The sequence below is a fragment of the Stenella coeruleoalba genome (assembly GCF_951394435.1).
Source record: "Stenella coeruleoalba genome assembly, chromosome: 1".
Taxonomy (NCBI): domain Eukaryota; kingdom Metazoa; phylum Chordata; class Mammalia; order Artiodactyla; family Delphinidae; genus Stenella; species Stenella coeruleoalba.
Window position 1 is genome coordinate 2,972,652 of NC_137169.1, and position 16,416 is coordinate 2,989,067.

The 16,416-nt window shown below is 53.9% G+C and overlaps 1 protein-coding gene across 3 annotated transcripts in view; it reads left to right on the top strand.

The window, feature by feature from the left end:
- Positions 1-3,555: 3,555 nt before the first annotated feature.
- AJAP1 (adherens junctions associated protein 1) overlaps positions 3,556-16,416 on the top strand; it is a 117,119-nt gene continuing 104,258 nt past the window's right edge. For 2 of the 3 annotated variants that reach the window (XM_079943139.1, XM_079943141.1), the window contains exon 1: positions 3,556-4,319. In XM_079943139.1, coding sequence (XP_079799265.1) covers positions 4,234-4,319 — 86 coding nt within the window. In that variant the 5' untranslated portion in view covers positions 3,556-4,233. Of the gene's footprint in view, positions 5,453-16,416 lie in introns of all 3 variants that reach the window. The other variant, XM_079943140.1, reaches the window with a different exon arrangement.

Sequence of the window (16,416 nt, forward strand, 5' to 3'; positions counted from 1 at the left end):
TTCAGATAGTTAGATATCAGGAGCCAATTTTATGAGCCTAATTCTTCTATCTCCTCGTATCTAGAAAAGCACAAAATCCTTCACGGTGACGTCTGCTCCTCATGACTGGCAGAAACCTTCTGCAAAAAAAATATGTGCTTGATTGCATGGACTCCCCCGTCACCAAAATCACGTACATACTGACCTTCCCCCCTACATCTTTGGAGCAGTTTCTCAGAGTTATCTGAAATGCTTCCTCATTTTGCCCCAAATAAAACTTAACTCACAACTCACATACTGTGCCTTTTTTTTAAGTCGGCAAGTGTAACCAGGGGCCTGACCCTTTCGTGTCCCTGATCCCCGACCCCCCGCTTTTCCTTAATACCCAGATGATCCATCTAGAGCTCCATCCTGAGAACTCTGTGGAGTCAGGCAGCCCTTCTTGCCCCCACAGCCCCCAACCACCCAAGGCCTGGAGTCTTCTGGAACGTGAGGGAGGAAGGGCGTTTTCTTCACATCTCTTCTGGAGTTAGTCACCATGTCCCAGTTCTTCCTCCTGGTTGTTTCGACTGCTGTGGTCTCCCCCCACCTCCACCTGCCCGGCAGCAGAGACCATCCTGCTCATCGCTCCCTGACTCTCCTCAACACAAGCACCACCGACCCGGAGCAGAACCGCCACACAGGACAAAAACCTCAGACTCTGGACTCAGTCATGTGAGAACATGTAAGGACTCAACTGGACAGCCCCAGGCCCCAGACACCCCCGCCCTGATTGCCTTCCCGCCCGTGTCTGCCCGCCCTCCAGACCCTCTCCTCTCCAGCTTCGTTCCCCAAACCTCCAGATCCCGTAATGCCGAAGGACTGCGACCAAATTGTCACATTATTTTGTGATGCAAATAAGCGCTCATCCTCTTCACCCTTGTCCATCTCAATCGAATCAGCAAATCTGTCATCACAGAGAATTGCTAAAAGCCTTGAAATGAGGGTTTTTCCCTATCCCAGACCAGATCAAATTCTTAGGCAGCCCTCTTTCCACCTGCGGTAGGAACCCATCACTTGCTCTGAGGAAGGGGAGGGACCATCTTTTTCTCTTTCAGATACACAAGTGTATTTGGATGGGTAGTAGAGACCTGGCATTTCCTCTGGCCAGGCCTGGGGTGCTGCAAGATTGTCCTGCGAGTCATTTTGTCAGGGGAAGTCTCAGCTTCCCTCCTAGCCTCTGACCCCCGCAGCCTTGCCCTTGCCCTCAGGTGGAGTTCACGGCTGTGGGCAGACCCACCTGGGAACAACTCAGATGTGGGCGGGAGGTAAGGGCAGGATTCCAAAGTCAGGGCACTTACCCTCCCCAGAGAAGGAAAAGTGCCTTGGAGTTCCTCCCTCCCGCCCCTCCCCCTCCTCCCCACTGCACATTTTAATAGGTGGGGGAAACTAGTAAGGCGGGGGTGCAGAGAAGATAGTATGAATGCTTCAAAGAAATGCATAATAATTTTAATGAGCATTTCCCTTCCATTTAAAATCACAAACTTAGCTACTTAATCAAATGTCATGCTTAAGACACATTTACCTCCTTGGGAGAAAAATGGAAAATGGCAGCTCAATTTGGCTTTGGATGGGTTTTAAAAATAGTCAAGTCTGTGAAGGCCATTAGGTAAATGGCCTAAGAGAGCTTCAAAGAGGGCCTCCTGGGGGGTCAGCCAGCTCCTTTGTTGGGAAAATAGGGCAGGGCAGAGGCGAGGGGGCTCCTGGAGGGCCGGGGCCAACCTGTGATTCCAGGTTCCTGGGCACTGATTTCTCCTCCTAGGGGACCGGGTGATCTTTCCACAGTGGGTACGTCTGAAAACTTCCGTTTTGCACTTGCTGAAGCTGGTAGGCCTGTGTGTGTGTGTGTGTGTGTGTGTGTGTGTGTGTGTGTGTGTGTGATGACTTATACTCTCCTTCCCAAATTCCCAAAAGAGGAGAAAAATGAACTAGTCAGAAATATGAGATGCTGTCCAAGTACAAGAAACCAGTTACCTTAATGGTGAAATATGTCGTGGTTTTATTATGTTTCAGCCTGTAAAAAATGACAATGTTCGCATCAAGAGAAAAAATAAAAACAGACCGAATAATAGACGGTCGCTCTCTTTGGAGGAGTTGGAGTGATCAGTGTCCAAGGGTAATAGAAATGAGTGGGTCCTTGCCCTAAATCCGACTTTCCATCGTGGGTGGGGTGGAGGGCAACCTCCCTCCCCACGCGGTTGAGGCGGCCAGGGCTATCTTGGTGCACCTCTGCTGTGTGACTTCCCCTCCTGACTCTGTCACTGCTTGGCCTCACAGCTGTTTCCCGAAAACACCTATATGTACTGTGTTCTCAACCCAGAGGTTCCTACCTGAGGTCTGGGGAATCCTCCAGGGTTAAGTGGGCAGAATTCAAGGAGTCTTTTCACTTGGATGGTGAAAAAAAAATCACATCTGAAACCCAACATTTCTTTGTTATAAATGTAGGCAGCAGAGCGAGGTGCTGTGACACGCCAGTGACCGCTAAACACAGAAACTGCAGCCTTTTGCCTCATGTGTCACCACGGCTGTGGGCAGCCCAAACTATGACGGCCGGGGGTCCGGACACCCAACTTGTGGCACGTTTGGGGTCTGAAGATTCGTTCCCTACATGATAAAAAGAAGGTACATTGCTATATCAAAAATCTGTTTTAATATTTTGATAATGTGTTTCAATACACTTGGTTTCCTAAAAATCCTGTGTATTTTCGTCTCTGCACTTAGAATCGTTCTGAGACAAGGTCCGTGGGTTTGCACAAGGCTGCCGAAGGGGTACCTGGAGTCGAGGGGCTCGGGGTCCCCCCAGGCCCACCCGGCCCCTCAGCCTTCTCCGGGGTTATTCTGGCTCCTGGAAGGGCCTCCCTGGTGCAGCAACCCCCCTCGTCCCGCTAGGTGGCAGCAGTGAGGGCACCGCTTCTCTCCCAGCTGCAGGGGCTCGGCCCTTTGTTCCAGGACGTCCCTCTGGGATCTGCCCCCGAAAGCCCTCAGGGAGAGAGAGGGCTCCAGGGGAAGACCAGCCAGGAGTGGCCAGGTAGGCAAAGTGCTGACTCAGCCTGCTGCTTCTTCGGACAATAACAGTGAAACCGTGTGTGAGGCAATCTCATTTAACCCCCACAAAAACCTCTGTGTGGAAGGGACTACGGAACCCATTTCACAGACATGAAAACTGAGGACCGGAGAGGTTGATAATGTGCCCAGGGCCCCACGGTGAGTGAACAGCGGCTCCTGGGCTGCCGGGTCAAGACTTGTGATCTGACCACCACACCTCCCTGTCCCCTGCCCCTCTCCTTCGGGGAAGCAGGTCGCCCCCCTCTGTCCTCCTGCCTGGGTGGAGGAGACCCCTACGGCTCTGAAGGACCTCTAGGGACCTCCAGGCCTGGCTCTGCCCCACAACCGCTCCCCCCCACCCAACGCCCTCCCCAGGGAGGCCTCTCCTGCTACTGTGGGTCCCTCACGTGGGCTGGGCGGTTACAGAGCTTCACTGGGGGAGGCACCTGCATAGAACACCGCTCGCTTCCCCTCCACGGACTCCCACATCCACACTTGCAGCACAAGAGCTGATTTCTAAGGCCTCTGATTTTGCACCTCCCTCGAGGGCGCTGAGAGTTGAAAGCACGGCTTTGTCCGCGGCTTCCCACGGAGTCAGCAGGTCTGGCCTTCAATGAGGAGTTTCACTGTAGTCACTTCTCAAGGACCCCGCCAAGGGCCCCTTCTCCTGTAGTTAAGGCCTTGCAAGTACAGCCTAACCAGGTAGGCCCAGGGGGAACTCCTGGGGCCAAGAGTCTGGGGCGCGGCGCCCTGGAACTCGCAGGAGTCCTCCTCCAGGGCCTGGCCGAGCAGCAGCTGCAGTCGGGCGAGCCGGGGCTGCCGGACGCCCAGCCCGGGGCCTGTTGCAGCGTCGGGATGCAGGACCGACAGGGCTGCGCGGGGGGCAGAAGGTCCTGAAGCTCTGACCAGGGACACAGCTACTTCTTACGCCAGGTCTCGAGGCACGCGCCCAGGCCGCGGGGAGAGAGGAACCCCGAGCAGCGGACCCTCCCCGCCTCCTTCACACTCCCGCGGCCTTTTCCGCGCAGCTCCGCCAGTAGGAAACTTTTCTCCCAGCCCCCGCCCCAAGCGCCCCCCGAGTGCTTCCTCGGGAACGCCCCCTGCCCAAAACCAGCTCTCCGGGTGCACTGGGCGCACCGGTAAGCGGGTCAGAACCTCGAACCGCTTCGCATGCCCTCCGGTTACCGTGGCAACACCACCCGGCGGCGCCCGGCGGTCCAATCCGAGCCAGCGGCCTCTCTCGAGCCTTTCCCAAGGTGGGGACCGGGACGAGGCCAGGGCTGGGGAAGGGGCGGCCGAGGCCCCGCCTGCGGCGTCACCAGGGCCGGGCACAGCCCCGTGCGGAGAGGTGGGCCACCGCAAGGCGAGGCGGCGAACGGCAGCCGGGCCGGGCAGGGGGCTCGGGCTCCAGTTTGAGGGGCGGGGAAGAGGGTGACGTGAGCCGGGCCGGGCGGGCGGAGTTGGGACCCGCTTGGGGAGGCGGGGGCGAGCGCGCGGGGAGGCAGACGCGCGGAGGGAGGCGGCCAAGCGGCGCGGGCGGCTCTGCGGCGGGCGCGGTGGGCGCGGGCGGCGGGGCCCCGGGATCCCCGCCCGCCTCCTCGGCGCGGCGCCGCCGCCGCGCGTCCCCACGCCCCGCGCTCCACGGCGCCCTCGCCCCGCGCGCCTCCCGCGCCCGCCTCCTGCTGGCCTCCCGCGCCGCGGCCGTCTGCGGAGCGAGCGCTCAGACGGAGTCCCCGGCCAACTTGAGCGGCGCCGAGCGGCAGCGGAGTCCCCGGCAGAGCCCCCCGGCCCAGTGGCGCGCGGAGGGGACCTGCGGCCGCCAGCGTCGCCTCTGCCCGCACCCCCGGACCTCGCCGCTCCCTCGGCGCGGGGCTCGGGCCGGTGCGAGAGCCGCGCCGCGAGACACGCACCGTGCGCGGCGGCGCCGCCCGCCTCCCTCTTCGCCGCCCCGGAGGGCGAAGCCGCCGCTCCCCCGACCCTCGCCGCGCGGCCGCGGCGCTGGAGCGCGCCCCTTCCGGGCCGGCAGCGGGCGCCCCCGCCTCGCAGCCGCCTTCGCCGGGTCGCCCCCGGAGGGGGCCGCGAGCTCCGCGCCCGGGCCGGAGGATGTGCGCCCCCGCGGGCCGCCCCGCCTGAACCATGCGCCCCAACGGCGGCGGCGCGCCGGCCGGCATGGAGCCCCGCGCGGCCGCGCTCTGACTCGCTCTGCGCCCCGCGGCCGGCGGGCGGCGGGCGGCGGGCAGCGGGCGGCGGCGGACCGAAAGCCGGAGACCGGCGCCGCGGGACGGAAGCGAGCGGGCGCGGGCGCCGCGCAGATGGCCGGGGCGAGCGAGATCTGAGTCTCTGCTCCCCGAAACGTGACCATGTGGATTCAACAGCTTTTAGGACTCAGGTGAGCGACCCGGCCGGCGCCGGGGAGCGTGTGGGCGCGCGGGTGCGTGGGTACCGAGCCGGGCTGAAGCGGCTCTTTGCTCGGTGTTACGAATAAAGGGACCCCCCCTCTCCGCTCCCCGCGAACGGCCAGCCGGTGCCCCTGGAGCGGGGTCGGGCTCCGGTCCGGAGCTCTGAGCCCCGTGGCCCCGCCGGGAGCGGCCGGCTCTCCCGGGCTCCGCGCGTCCGGGTCGGGGCAGGGGCGCCCCATTCCAGTTTCCCGGGTTCTGGGGCCGGCCTGGGCGCACCCGCGCCTCCCGGCGCCAGCAGCGCAGTGTGCTGGCCGGCCGCCCCGGCTCACCTCCTCCCCGGGGCCCAGGCGAGGCGCGGGCCGCTGGGCGCGGCGGGCCGTGGACCCAGGGCGGGGGCCGGCGCTACCGGGGAAAGCCAGGGCTCCGGCCTCCCGGCGAGAGCTTGACAAGCGGAGTTGGAGCAAACCAAAGCCTGATAGCCACGCCGCCCGCCTTTCCCCTTCCTCGGGGCCCCGTGACTGACTGAGCAGGGGCCTGCCGGGCTCCCAGCTGCCGATCCAGCTGTTTGCCGGTGACCTCCGGGCCCGACGGGCGCGCACAGCTGGCGGGCAGCTGGGGCGGGAGGCGCTGGGGCTCTGGGGGAGGGCGGGCGGGCACTCCCTACGGGCACCCCACCCCCCGCAGGCAAACACCCCGGGAGCGCCCCGGGGGCTTGTCTGTGTCCGAACTCCAGGGCCGGCTGGAAGAGGGCGTTCGAGCTCGGAGCACCCGGTGGGGGTACCCAGGGAGACCCTTTTCGGCAAACTTTATCTGCCTGCCAGTGGTGCTCGGGTTTCAGCCCCTGCCTCGAGAGGTCTGGGACCCAGCAGGGCAGTTGTCCCCTTGGCGGGGCAGAATGTCTCCAAGCCATCGCCCTCCTGCCGGGGGGGCGCTCCGCGGAGCTGGTGCGTTTGGGTCCCGGATTGCATCCGAGACCTAGGAGGACGCAGGCGGAGGCAGGGAAAGCAAGAGTGCCGTTCTCGAGTTTGTCCACTGGGATGCACTGCGCTCCTGCGTTGGGGAGAAAGGGGCCGGTCTTTGCCGGAGCCGGTGCCTGAGCCGCCCCCATCGCCACCCGATAAAAGCTCGGGGGGAGCGAGCTGAAGGGAGAATCAAATGCGCGTCCTGATTTTGAGAAACTGGAAGCGGACGGAGCCCGCCAAGCGTTTCCTAGCTACCCTTGTTTTATGAGGCAATTCCCCACTCCTGGGGTAAAGACTGTTTAAAACATCTAGTGAAAACTGTCAGATGTTATCATTGGCGTTTTTTCTGGAAAGGGGCATTCCTTGTCTTGGTGGCCGGGTCGTGTTCAGTGGGCTGGGCTTTAAAAGGTTAATCCTGAAGCGGATTGCGTTGGATATTGGCTCTGCCTGAATCGATGTCCTGTGCTCAGACTAGCTGAGGTGTAGGCTCGGCCGTTCTGGGGTGCACACTAAATAGAGCGAGGGCAGCTCTGCCCGGGTGACCCCTTCCAGGTGCCTTGCCGTCTGCCTCCCGGGTCTCAGCCAGACCCCAGGGCCTTTGGAAAGATCAAAGGAGTCCCTGCTCTGTGGAGGAGGGGGGGTGCACCTTCAGCTCCCAGATGCCTCCTGAGCTGCTGTCTGGCACTACCTTCCTGATTGACTGCCGGCAAGTTATTTGAACTGACATCTTTTTTTATTACTAACTTGCTAGATTGAAAGATTAGTGCATTCTGATAAAGAGAGAGGAGAGTAAATATCACAGAAGAAAACCTCTCTGCGCGTTCAAAATTCACTAAAACAGTTCCTCTGAAGCATCCCTGAATGAGATCTACTTGGGATTTTGCTTTAGGAAATAGTTCTGTTGGTGATTTTGAAGTTTGACCTTTTGGTTTTTTCCCTTCAGTGTTAGCACAATAGATTTTCTGCAAATGCGCCTCTGAGGACGGGCTGTCACCTCTCTGGAAGGCTGACAGGTGAGAGCTCTGTCATGTCTGCGAGCCATCCCTTGGCCAGGAGAAGGGGCCGTGCTTGGAGGGTCTGTGCTTTTGCGTCTCACCAGGCACAGGGTAACAGTCACTGAAAGCCAGGGACGGCTTGCTTGAGACCTGGTAATGCGCTTTTTCCTTGAACACAGCCCGTCACCTTTGCTCCCAAGCCCCTCCATGGCTCCCCAGGTGAACGCTGGGTGTCCTGCTGCCCGGCTTCGGGCCTGGTTAGGTCAGGCAAACACGGAACCTGGGGCCAGGTGACAGAAGGCAGTTCTGGGCAGGACCTGAGGGTTCTCAGCTCTGACTTGCGAGGCAAAGTCTGGGCTTGGATTTTGCTCCTGTGTTGGAAATGAGCTGTGCGTGGAGCCTTTTCTTCCAAGGAGGAGGAACAGATTGAGTCTTTTGGAGCTGTTTTTATGCCTTTTTGGTGGTCGTTGTAGCAAAGCTCCAAAAGTACCGTCTGTCAGCTCAGATAAAGGTATCTCTTGAAGGTGGATCCAGAGCCTGGCCAGCTGCATCAGAGCTCGTTCTAGGAGCAGCTTGGAGGGGATGCTTACTCAGCAAGCAGTGCAGATTTTGGAGTTTGGCTGTCTGCTTGTGAGTGGCCTCTGAGGCCACGGCCCTCCACGTTGCACCTTTGGGGCTTGGAGCGTGCAAGACACTTGCCTTGAGGTGTCCTCAGGGGGGCAAGGGCTAGCTGGTGCCGTGCTCCTCCCGGGCTGTGTCCCTTGCTGTCCCTCTGCCTGTTCTTCCAGCCTAAGGTTCTGTCGCCCCTTCTGTTCTGCAGGCCCTGGGTGTGCCTGGGGGGTGGGTCTATAGCAACATAACGTGACTCTCTTCCTTCACTGGGCACTTCACAGCTCCCCAGGCCTCGGTGAACAGTCCCAGTGGATTGGCTGTCCCCATCCCCACCTGTAAAGTCCTCCAGCAGCTGGGGCTGTGCATCCAGGCTTTAGAGGACGGAGTCAGAGGCTCTGTGCACAGACGTTGCCCTCCTCGTCAGTCCTGACTCGTGCCCACTTCCAGCTGCTGGTACCAAATTGATTGCCACTGGAATCCCTTGAGTGTCAGTGGCCGTGACACTCATCCGGGACAGTATTGCTGGAATAAATCACCATTTTAGGAGGCAGCTCACATCCTTCCTGCCACGCGGGTACAGCCCCCTCCCCTCACACGCACCCCCACCCAGGGGATCCACTGTCCAAGCAGAGGAGGGGGCAGTGGCCTCCTTCCGGTCTGTCCCTTCGGTTGATTTCTTTTACTCATCTGCTTCCTTTTCTTCTGTGCATCAAAGACGGCACAGAAGTGGGAAGCAGGGCAAGGTAGCTTGCGAGCAGAGACAGCTCTGCAGCTCCCTGAGATGCCTGTCTCCTGGTCCCTGGAGACGGAGCAGTTTGCTTCCCCACGACATCCTGCATCCTCCTAGATGGGGTCCCTCAGATGGCAGCGGGAGCGGTGGAATCCCGTCCCGCCCTTATGGTCTCCAGCCCACTGACCCAGGCACCATCAAGGTGTTTGGCAGGTGTGGGCTGGTGGTGCTTCCTCAGTCCTTCATTTCCCCGGCTGTTTTGTAGGAAAACCACAGGGTGCCCAGAGCACGGTGGGTCAGAGCTGCACCCTGGGTCACGATGAAGTGGGTGAACGCGAAACCCCGACGCGGCCGGCCAGCGCTGAGCCTCCCAGAGCCCCTGGGCTCCTGCCTGGGGTTATGTAAGAGTCATCTGCTTTCCATACGTAGTTGCCAAGTTTTCTTCAAAGGGCTACAACTCAGTAGAGACCAAATTGATGTAGAGATTAGCTTGGAAAGCCAAATATATCCTTGATCTAGATTTTCATGTTTGAAGTCTGGCTCGAGAGGGTTCCTCCTGCCCGATGCCAGTCAGACAGGAGGGGAAGGCAGGAGGAGGGCTCGCTGCAGCTGGAGTAGACAGACCCCGCTGCCCCCGACTCTCTCTCTCCGAGACCCCCTGGAATTCTAAGGAGCCAGTGAGTCAGAAGGCCGCCCAGTGGGGAGTGGTGGTTACATACCTTGGATTAACTCTCAGTTCATAGAAAGTCAGAGGCTGAGGTCCACCCATGTCCGAGCTCTGGGGGCCCTTGGGTCCTGGTTACAGAAGAGCGTGCAGGACTCACCCCTACTGCTGCTGGTGGGCAGAGGCGGGAGCAGGGGCTAGCCACCGAATTGCCTCCCAGCAGCCTCTGGAGCAGCTGAGTTAATTGGATGCCCCAGCAGGTGCAAGTGGCTAGGTGGTGAGTGATGCTTCTCTCTTTGGAAAGGGCCCTGTGGATGGTGAGAGGTCAGAAACCCACCATTCATCTGTGGGGATCTTCATAGTTGGCAAATATCTCCAACGTGACCCAAAGAGAGGCCGGAGTGGAGGGCGGTGGGAACGGTGGCATCCATCCCGCCCTGTTGGCCCCAGCCCACTGACCTGGGTACCACCAGGGTGTCGTGTATTGGCAAAGAATAGGGTCCTGCTGCAGCACCAAGGGGGCTGGGGGAGGAGGGGCTAGGGCGTGTATTTGCATTTCCATCCCATGCGTGCACTTTGCAAGAGGCTGTCACTTTCTTTCCTTCTCCCCTCCCACCCAAGAAAAGGTGGGTGGCAGCCGTGCGGGGTCCATCTGTGCTTCAGCCTTCCCAGTCCACCATTGACGTGCTGGTTCTGTCCACTCACTGGGGCTTCTGTCATTCAGTGCACTTTCTCTCGGGTGGCCGGCCAAGGAGGGCTGGCATGTAGAGCTCGCTGCATCTGCTCTCCCACCGTTTTCAGCCCTGAATGGACAGCAACCTGGACCGTGTGGCCAGTAAGCCCTCCCTGCCTGCCCTCCCCAAGGAGTTGGTGTTTAGGCCTGTGTCTCACCTCAGGGTCTTCAGCTGGCAGTGGTGCACCTGTGCTCAGGCTCCCTCGTTGGCAGTAGGGAGGATCTGTGGACTGTGGGCTCGTGAGGGCAGGGACTGTCTCATCCTTCATCACCTCTTGAGAAGAGTGCTGCTGCTTAGTCGATGCTCAGGAGCTGTCTGTGAATGAGTCAATTTGCTGCCTGGCACAGTGCCCTTGCTTTACAAGTCTTGCCCTTGTGGTTACTCATCCCTGACTACAAACTGAGACTTAGGAAAGGCATGCCCAGCGGGGCTGGCCTTGGGTTGAGACTGTGTCCTGCCCCCAATAAATATAGAACTTCTTTAACCTCACTTACTGGTGCTCACGATTCCACCATTAGAGGTTCATTCATTTGGCTTGAGATTTAGTCACAAGTAGAATGTAGACATGTTCACGAAAAACTATCCCACTGAGCGCTTTCAGTTATTACCAGTTCAGTAGGAGTGAGCACATCTACTTTGTAACGTTCTGTGAGGAAAGGTGGGTGTAGAAGGGAAGAGAACTTGAAGGCAGGTGGCACAGGTCCAGCAGTGGGATGGAGGAACTAAGGTATCACCAAGGGAGGACCGGGAGACACGGGGGTGCAGATCAGGGGCAAAAGGCAAACTGATTGTCCTTAGAGTGGGCTGAGGTCTCCACTCCCCGTCGGCTTTCTTGGGGAACTGGGACAGTTTACGTACCTACTAGGGACTAACTAGGGGCAGGGCTAGTTCACCTGAAAGAGAAGGTTCTGGTCAGTATGAGTCCAGGTGGGCAGGTGGAGTATGTTGAGGAAAGTTAGTGACACATACACACCTTGACATGTCTGCTCCTGTCTTAAATGTGAGCTGTGGAATTTGCACTGTATTTGGATAACATACGCATGCTTTTTAAAAAAATTTGAGGTATGACTTTCATAAACATTATGTTAGTTTCAGGTGAACAACATAATGATTCCATACTTGCACACATATGAAATGAGCAGCACAGTAAATCTAGTTAACATCCATCACTACACATAGTTACAGATTTTTTTCCTTAAGATAAGAACTTTTTGGGGGGAGAGAGGGATAAATTAGGAGTTTGGGATTAACAGATACACACTACTATATATAAAATAGATAATCAACAAAGACCTACTGTATAGCACAGGGAAGTAAGTATACTCAGCATTTTGTAATAACTTATAAGGGAAAAAGATCTGAAAAGGAATGAAATCTATATCTATATATCTATATCTGAATCACTTTGCTGTACACCTGAAACTAGCAAGACATTGTAAATCAACTATACTTCAATTAAAAAAATTAAAAAATAAAAAAACAAACAAAAAATAACTTTTGAGTTCTACTCAACAACTTTCAAATATGCCATGCAGCGACAGATTGGTGGTTGCCAGGCGTAGGGGTGGGGGTGGGGGTGGGGGTGGGGGTGGGGGTGTGTGAAATGGGTGAAGGGGTCAAAGGTACAAATTCCAGTAATAAAATAAATCAGGTCTGGGAAGGACTGATTTATTTACTGGATGTCATGTACTGGATGTCATGTACAGCATGATGACTATAGTCCAGAAAACATGTCTGCTGTAACTGTCTGTGAAACGTAGAGAAATGCCCTGATCTCTGCGTTCACTCATGTCACTCATTTAGTTTATTCGTCAGTTCCTGAGCACCCAGGGCTGCCTGACCCTGAGCAGATGCCGTGCAGACCAGGAAATGAGTGGGATTCTGCCCCTAAAGACCCCTCACTCCAATAATGGAGGGGGAAATAAGCGTAGGGGTAAAAATACTCTTATCGGAGTAGAGATTAGCACTGTTCAGTAGAAATACTATACGGGCTGCATTGGTATTTTGAAAATTTCCAGTAGCCACATTAAAAGAAGAAGAAAAAAAAAAAAACAGGTGAAATCAACTTGAATGACATATTTAATTTTTCCAGTGTATGCAAAATATCATTTCAAGGTGTGGTCAATCTAAACCTGTACTAACGAGGATTCATTTTATGTTCTTACGCTGCTCTAAGTCTTGGGAATCAGGAGTGTGGTTTATTTTCACAGCACATCTCCTGCTGAACTAGTCACTTCTAGTGGCTCAGTGGACCCGTGGGTAAGAAGCTGTCATATTGGACGTTTTCCTATGGAAATTCAGAAGTGAGAAAAGTAAATGTTTAGAGACCACCACCTCCCCAGCCAGTGTGAGATTGGCACCATTGCTCCATTAGGAAGAGCTCCGAGGAGGGCCAGTCTGGCTAGCAGCCCTCCTAATTCAACAGTGGGTGTTTGCTGATGACAGCTCTGTGCCGGGTCAGTGCCAGGGCCAGAGGCAGAACAGTGAGCTGAGGGGAGGGCAGTGGCTGCTGCCATCAGGGGCCCTCTGTCTGGAGAGGGAGCTGGGCTGTGCAAGCAGGTCCTTCATACCAGCCGGGGTCCCACACTGTAATGAAACGCTTTTGAAGAACTGAAGAGGGCGCTTGTAACAGGTGTCACAGGCCGGGGTCCGTTGATGGAGAGGAAAGACCAGTGAAAGGGCTTGCTGAACTCAGAAGCCGTGTCACCTGTCAGAAAGGAGAGCTGACCTCCTGGAGGGATGTTTCCGAAATGTGCCCCAGAGCCAGCAACTGGAATGAACACACCCTCAGGTGACAGACATCTTGGTGGCCCCTCCTAGCTCCAGCAGCGCACATTCACTGGTCCTGACCTGAGGGGGGCGGCCTCCATCCTCTCTCCTGCCCCCCCCCCAGCATCTGTTACCAATGCTGAGAGTCTGTGACACCTTGGGCCCATGGGAGGAGGAGAGATGGTGAATCACCAAGGCCTGGTTTCAATCAAGACCTTTAGGAACTTTGTAGAAGTAGGTGTGTGTGTGTATGTGTGCATGTGTGTGGTGTGGGTGGAGTGGGTGTGTCTTTGGGGAGTTTAGGGGCCAGTGGGCATCAAAGCACTTATTATCAGGAGCTCCAACTCCAGGTGAAGAGATCAGGTTTTAAACAAAACTCCTGTAGGAGGGAACTTGCTATGTTTACCAGACTGAGGGTCTGGATGAGGAAGCCTGGAACACACCACATTAGGACCTGGCTTCTGACAAATGTGCAGAGAGGAAGCTGATTCCAACGGGGCTGGTGGGCTGCCTACCAGTGCTGCACGGATGTGACAGGGCTCTTGAAGGGATTTGGAGGGAGCACCGTTGCATTGACCAGCCCACCCTGTGCCTTCAGAAAACACTAATGGGGCACTTACTAAGTGCAAGGCCTCAGCACTGGGCATGGCTTCCTGGCAGTGGGGCATGATTTGTGAAGAGAGTGTACTTTGCTGAGGTGCCCTGAGTGGTCATCCTTTTCTTCACAATACAAATAAAGAATTTGTATTGTGGGACAATTCCACAATTTGGGAGCTCTGTCTGAATTAAATTGTAAGCTCTTTGAGCTCTGAGAAAGCTCCCATCTTGATCTCATCTAAATCTTTTTGAATGCGCAGATGTTGTTAAGCAGGGCACAGGTTCATTGTAAGATCCCTAAATTCAATCTTAGGGAACTTCGGGGCAACTGAATTGCAGATCAAATGCCTTCTTTTGACCAAATCCAACGGTGCAGCTTCTTCAAATGGACATAATGCTTTGTCAGCTGTTGCGAAGATTCTAGCAAAAGAAGGGTGAAGAAGGACTAATCACCAGTGTCTCCAGGAGTGGGATCTCAGGAGTTCAGTAGTGATTGATGGGCCACAGTATACCAGGGCCCTGCATGGAATTTTCATGCTATTTCATGGAATCCCTGGTCCTTAAAAAAGAATGCTTAGGTTGGAGGAAGAGAAGATCTCAGTGGAGAAGTTCTGGCAGCAGGAAAGTGCTATTAAAGAACAAACAAACAAAAAAACCCAAAAACTAACATTCTCAATTCTGTGGACCAATATGGTTTGTGAAAATAGACCAAGAAAATCCTTAACAAAATATTAACAAATATGCAAATTCAGCAATATATAAAAAGAAGTGTATACCATGGCCAAGTGGGGTTCATTCCATGGATGCAAGGATGGTTCAATATTTGGAAATCAATCAGTGCAATCTATCATAAGAAAAGGCTAAAAAAGAAAAATCGTATGATCATATGTGTTTGATAAATTCTACACCTATCTGTGATAAGAACTCCTAGAAAAAAGCAATAGAGGAGCACTTCCTCAACTTGATAAAAAGCATCTATAAAAAGCTGCCACTGACTTCACACTTAATGTTGAGAAACTGGACACTTTTCCCCTGAGACCAGGAACAAGATAAGGATGTCCACTCTCACCACTATTATTCAACATAATGTTGGAAATTCTAGCCAGTGTGATACAGGAAGAAAAGGAAATAAAAGACATACAGAAAGGCAGATATGAAACTTTTCCTATTTGCAGAGGATATCATTGTCTACGTAAACATCTCACGTGATCTGTTAACAAACCTCCTGAAATTAATAAGTGAATTCAGCAGGGTTGCAGGATACAAGATAAATGTACAAAAATGGATTGTATTTCTATCTATTAGTAGTTAACACATGGACACTGAAATGAAAAAATGCAATACCATTTACAATGGCTCAAAAAATGAAATATCTCAGTGTAAATCTAACGAAACTTATGCTGACAACTTGTATGTTGAGAACTACACAATGCTGATGGAAGAAATCAAAGAAAGTCTAAGTAAATGGAGAGACATACCATGTTCATGGATGGGAAGACTCAACATGGTATGAATGTCACTTCTTCTCAGATTGATATAGAGGTTTAACACAATTCTTATCAAAATCCCAGCAAAATATTTGCACATATAGATAATTCTAAAAATTTTATGTAAACATAAAGGAAGTAGAATAACTGAAACAGTTTTGAAAATGAATAATAAAATGAGAGGGGTCCATCTATCTGATTGTAAGACATTATACAGCTACCATTATCGAGACTGTGTAGTATCAATGAAGGGGTAGATATACAGATAAATGAAGCAGGACAGAGAATCCAGTGATAGACTCCCACAGATACGCACAGTTGATTTTTGACAAAGGTGCAGATTTAGTGGAGGAAAGATAGCATTTTCAACAAATGGTACTGGAACAAAAAGACATTCATAGCCAAAAAAAAAAAAAATTCTCACCTTATACAAAATTAACCCATAATGGGTCACACAATTAAATGTAAAATGTGATTATAAAACTTTAAGGGAAGAAAAAGAGAAAACCTGAAGGATACGGGGCTACACAAATAGTTCTTAGACTTGACTCCAAAAGCACAATCCATAAAAGGAAAAACTGATGAATTCGACATCATCGAAATTTTAAAATCGGCTCTCTGTGAAAGACTTTTATGAGGATGAAAAGACAAGCTTCAGGGAAGGAGGAGGAGAGAATATCTGCAAACCACATATTTGTCAAAGAACTAGTATCCAAACTACATGAAGACCTTTCAAAACTCACAGTAAAAAAAATGGAACAATCTATTTAGAAACAAGTAAAGCCATGATGGGGTGTTGCACCAAAGAGGGTATTTAGACGGTAAAAAAAAAGCATGTGGAAAGATGTTCAATATCACTGGCCATTAGACAAATGCAATTGAAACCATAATGAGACATTACTGTTCATCTACCAGAATGGTTAAAATTAAAAATATTGACACCAAATCCTGGCGAGAATGTGGAGAAACCGGATCCCTCATACACTGCTGGTGGGAAGGTAAAATGTTACAGCCGCTCCAGAAAGCACTTTGGTAGTTTCTTATTAAACATGAGCTGTCATACAGTTGAGCATTTCACTTTGGGGCATTTATCAGAGAAATGAAGAATTCTGTTCACACAAAAACTTGTAGGTGAATGTTTATAGCAGCTTTCCTTTTTTTTTTTTTTTTTTTTCTGCGGTACTGGGGCCTCTCACTGTTGTGGCCTCTCCCGTTGCAGAGCACAGGCTCCGGACACGCAGGCTTAGCGGCCATGGCTCACGGGCCCAGCCGCTCCGTGGCATGTGGGATCTTCCCGGACTGGGGCATGAACCCGTGTCCCCTGCATCGGCAGGCAGACTCTCAACCACTGCGTCGCCAGGGAAGCCCCTATAGCAGCTTTCTTTATAGATAAAGTCTCAAATT